The 5,000-nt window shown below is 39.9% G+C and overlaps 1 protein-coding gene across 1 annotated transcript in view; it reads right to left on the reverse strand.

Moving 5' to 3' along the window:
* LOC119578912 (DNA mismatch repair protein Msh2-like) overlaps positions 1–5,000 on the reverse strand; it is a gene marked incomplete at its 3' end in the record, with an annotated part of 8,663 nt that overhangs the window by 2,740 nt on the left and 923 nt on the right. The window contains 7 exon segments of the mRNA XM_037926583.1: positions 13–160; positions 281–530; positions 643–828; positions 1,030–1,197; positions 1,387–1,500; positions 1,979–2,121; positions 2,361–2,484. Of these exon segments, the coding sequence (XP_037782511.1) occupies positions 13–160; positions 281–530; positions 643–828; positions 1,030–1,197; positions 1,387–1,500; positions 1,979–2,121; positions 2,361–2,484 (1,133 nt within the window).

Genomic DNA, 5,000 nt, shown 5'->3' on the forward strand with positions numbered 1-5,000 from the left:
TGACATTCTGACCTGTAACAGTCTTGTAAAGTGGCTGCCTTTCGACTTAGCTTGCGAGCCATGCGGTTCAGGTCAGGCACACGACGCAAGTGTTCCTCACCAAGACTGTGACGCATCTCTACAGTGCATACCATGGCTTCCACTAAATCTAATCTCTCTTCTGCAAAGAACCATTCAAGCACATTCTGTATATATGTCAATCTTTGTATCTTTATGTAGCTTATAAGTTCAATATATTAATAATTTCATCAATGATTAGTTCAAGAACTTATGAACATACCAATTTTATTAATGTCAACTAAAGGCTGTCTAAGCCACTGTGCCAGTAAACGATGTCCAAGTGGAGTTCTGCACTTGTCTAAGAGCCCAAGGAGAGTATGAGTCTTAGACACACCGCCAGAAGACTCAACACTACCACTGATAGGCTCTACATGCAATGCCCTAACAGCTGCACTGTCAAGACGCATGTACTGACTGAGGTCATACATAGAAAGAGTATACTGGGCAAAGTTACTATCATCGCCCAGAAGCTGAAAGAAATACAATATACTGTTGAAAAGGTTATTTGTTTTTCTTAATTATTTAGTGCAATATGTGTTCACTAAAATGTAGCTATTTAACACTACTCATTTACTAACAAACCTCTAAATATTTTATGACAGCTGCTAGTGCACATATGGCATTTGTGCGGTCCATTTCTGGTCTTGCAGCAACAGCAGATGCATCTCCCTTAGTGCGCAGAAGCCGACTAAGGTCTTGACTTGCATCCTTATTGGTGAATTCTGTTCTTTTTCTTTCAGAAACAAGGAGTTGGCTGCGAGATAACACCTGCAACAGAAGATATATGAAATAGTGTTGCCTCCTAAGAAAGCACATTATTAATTTGATCATTCTATTCAAATGATTTGCAATTATTATCCTACCATCAAGGTGGCTCTGAGTTAGAACTATGTATTTTGTAATAACAAAGTGATTTCACAGAATGAACAAATGCAGAGAACAACTCTAAAAATCTGTGTTTCAACAGACCTGTTTTAGTTTGGCTCCATCAGGTCCCAGATCACCAGAGGGGATAAGACATTCTCTTGGGCTAAGCTGAACCACAAGGGCTTCCAGGTTGCTGAATGTATCATTATCATTGAACTCTGCAACACTCATCTGGCGTCCATTGGCATCAATGTAACCAACACCCACAACCTTCAACAGATTAAAACAAGATATGTACACTCTGCTTGTAAGAACGTTTTTAAGCCCCATTTATACTAATACATTTTATTTCATTTAAAAAATAATCAATTTAAAGATACAGCAAACATCACCAGTTATAAAGGAAAAATTTAATAAACTTTGACAATAAATGTATAAAAAATTTAATCTCTTACACACCCTATGGCCACCTTCACTTGCTAATTTGACTCCAATGACACCTGTTGTGACTGTGAGTTCATTATTTGCACCAAACAGAATCTCCTCAAACTGTGAAAGATTTCCTGGAGATGCCTGGAATTGCAAATAATGTATTATGACAATACATAAGAAAATAAAGGTTATGATCATATAAAAACAATAACAAAAAATAATAATGGAATGATAATAATAATAACAACTATTCATAATAATTTAAAAATAATAGTGACAACATAAGAAGACAATGCAAAATCATCCAAATCTGTCAACTGAACTTCCTATAAAGCTTTCTATATCAGTATTTTTATCTGATTAAATCAGTTACTTAATTGCACAAGGAAATGATGGTAAATATTTAAAAGACACTTGAGGCTTTCAACAAAGGTTGGCTTTTTCAAAATTACACTGACTCTGTCCAAATCCATTGAAAGCTTGCTGTGATTTGTGATGGAAGAGTCAATCATAGGTCCAATCTGACTGTGGTACAGTACCAAGTAAGGCCTTTCTGATAATAACTTACCAGAGAGGTATACAAGGGTTTTCTTGCCATAATAAACATGAAAGAACCAACCTTATATTCAGCTTCCCAGTCATTCTTGCTTGAGGACTTCTGCTTATAGAGTTCCACTCTATAATGCTTCAACAGGAGGAGATCACGAACAAAAGATTCAAAATTCAGGCGACTTAAAACAACCGACTCTAATTTGTTACTTCCTATAAAAAGAAAGAGAGAAAGACCAAAAATTAATAATGATCTTTTTAAATGTGATAATTTTGGGTAGGTAACTTAGATGGTTTATAGCTGCATTCTATAATCTAACCAAGAGAATCAGCATTCTTAGGGGAAGATGTTCAGTTCTAAGATACCAAAATGCTAATCTCTCAAACTTTCACTCAGTGCCTTTGGCCAATTTTAAGGCATATGGCTCCAGTACTGCTTTTTGAAAACATACCTCCACCCAGGTGCTTGATGACAGAATTAGTGCGGAATAGCTCCCTTGCTGCCAGCACTGCATCTTGGCCGTGGACTGTGTAGTACTCCCCACGGTCAAACAGGCGAACAGTGGTGTTTGGTTTCTATGAATAAAATTCATTAGGACATAAAGTAGGACTGAGGAATTTTTCATGATATATATTTGTCAACTCTTGGTCTTTGGAGCTGAAAATGTGGTGGTTTATGATATGAATGATGCTAAGATGACCTTACCCCTGCAGTTCATGAATTACTTATTCATTCCTCTATAAATCAAATTCATGTTGAAGAAGAAGAAGAAGAAGAAGAAGAAGAATGAGAATGAGAATGAGAATGAGAATGAGAATTAAGAAAGACAGAAAAAAGGGGAAAAAACAGGAAAAAAAGAAAAAAACACCACACACCAAATTTCCACTTGAAGTGCCTTATCATAATTTCCCTAGCCAATGGTGTCTACTCCCCTTACACCCAGCCGCTCTGGTTAACCTTACCCTACTTACCCCATTCTATCCTGACCTACATGTCCTCAACAATGAATGGCTTTGGGCTACTACATGGTGGAGCCTAGATCTTTTCTCTTGTAAATATTATGCTGACTGGAACTTTTATTAAGCTTTTTCACAAATGCTATTGTAACATAATAACTGCTGTTGTTTCAAGTATATTACGAAATGAAACAATAATTAAATACAAAAAATACAGCTACAATTTATTTCTCTAGTATCTGGAAAAGTGGGGCAAATAAAAAGCAAAAGAAAGAAAGAATGAAAGAAGAGAGAGAGAGAGAGAGAGAGAGAGAGAGAGAGAGAGAGAGAGAGAGAGAGAGAGGGGAGAGAGAGGGAGGAGAGGGAGAGGAGGGGAGGGAGAGGAGAGAGGAGAGGAGGGAGAGAGGAGAGGAGGGGAGAGGAGAGGAGAGAGAGGAGAGCAGAGAGAGAAAGAGAAGAGAGAGAAAAGAGGAGAGAGAGAGAGAGAGAGGAGAGAGAGGAGGGGGAGAGAGAGAGAGAGAAGGGGAGAAGAAGAGAGGGAGAGAGAGGAGAGAGAAGAGAGAAAGAAAGAGGAGAGAGAGAAAGAAAGAGAGAGAGAGAAAGAAAGAGAGAGAGAGAGAGAAAGAGAGAGAAGAGAGAAGAAAGAGAGAGAAAGAGAAAGAGAGAGGGGAGGAGAGAGAGGAAGAGAGAGAGAGAGAGAGAGAGGAGAGAGGAGAGAGAGAGAGAGAGAGAGAGAGAGAGAGAGAGGAGAGAGAGATGAGGAGAGAGAGAGGAGGGGGGGGGGGTTAAGGCTAAAGGTTTGGTTTGATTCCATTTGTTACAATGGATATTCTTGGTGTGACAGACTGTCTGTTTCATTTTGCTTTAAAATAACCCCTGTGTGCAAGGAATGGCCATGGTTACCATCCATTGGCAGCGAGGGATTTGAATGCAGGTCAGTAAGATTGCTAGACGAGATCACTATCGCTACACCACACAGAGAAAGAGAGAGAAAGAGAGAGAGGGGAAAGAAAAGAGAGAAAAGAGAAGAGAGGGAGAGGAGGAGAGAGAGAGAGAGAGGAGCGGAGAGAGGGGAGAGAGAGAGAGAGAGAAGGGGAAGAGAGGGGAGAGAGAGAGGGAGGGAGGGAGGGAGGGAGGGAGGGAGGGAGGGAGGGAGGGGGGGAGGGAGAGAGATAGGAGAGGAGAGGAGAGGAGAGGAGAGGAGAGGAGAGATAGAGAGAGAGAGAGAGGAGAGGAGAGAGAGAGAGGAGAGAGAGACAGGAGAGAGAGATAGAGAGAGAGGGGAGAGAGAGAGAGGAGAGGGGAAAGGGGGGAGAGGAGAGAGGGGAGGAGAGAGAGAGGAGGAGAGGAGAGGAGAGGAGAGGAGAGAGGCAAAAGATCTGAAAAGAATTATTTGAAGTTGAAATAGTATATTTGAGGCAAATGACAATCCTGTTTAGTAAAGTCCTTATAGAGGAATTAATCATACAATAATGTTGTAAAGCTGCAGAGAAAGCATTGCACTATACCTTAGGATATATGGACTAGAGTAATGATTAAAATAAAGGGGAGCTGACAGATTTTCATACAAAAACATACAAATACTTCATTTTTACTTTAAATCTAAAGTTTGTTTATCAAGTCTCAATATTGTCAAAAGAGTTCACTACATAATAGAAAAATGATAAAAGAACTTTTTCCTTTTCATGGCATATTTATCATGGTAAATATTCAGAATACCTTTGCATTACTGATTGCAATGAAAGTGGTATTGATGGATTCCTCTCTCTCTCTACTTCCCAAATATATAGAAATTATGCCACAGAAACCTCCCCAATACCATCAATCTTGGCCCTGATAGTAAGGGATGGCATGAGTGGTAGCAGGGAAACTGCAAAATAATATATGAATAAAATACAGTAAATTGGCCAATATATAGTTAGAAGCAGGGGGCACAGCCCTTTGTTACCCCCCCATGGAGGCTGCTGCCTGCCATGGGGGGGTAACCCTCCCTTGACAGCAAAGAATTCACCACATATAAGCAACAGCTTAGACCATAGGAGAGACTCTGCATTGAGCACTCCCACATGTTGGTCACATGCTCTTCCCTGCTGTGAATATGTGCAGGATTCTTTGTCTCCCTTTGTGGGGGTTGG

Source organism: Penaeus monodon, chromosome 11 (genome assembly GCF_015228065.2).
Source record: "Penaeus monodon isolate SGIC_2016 chromosome 11, NSTDA_Pmon_1, whole genome shotgun sequence".
Lineage (NCBI taxonomy): Eukaryota > Metazoa > Arthropoda > Malacostraca > Decapoda > Penaeidae > Penaeus > Penaeus monodon.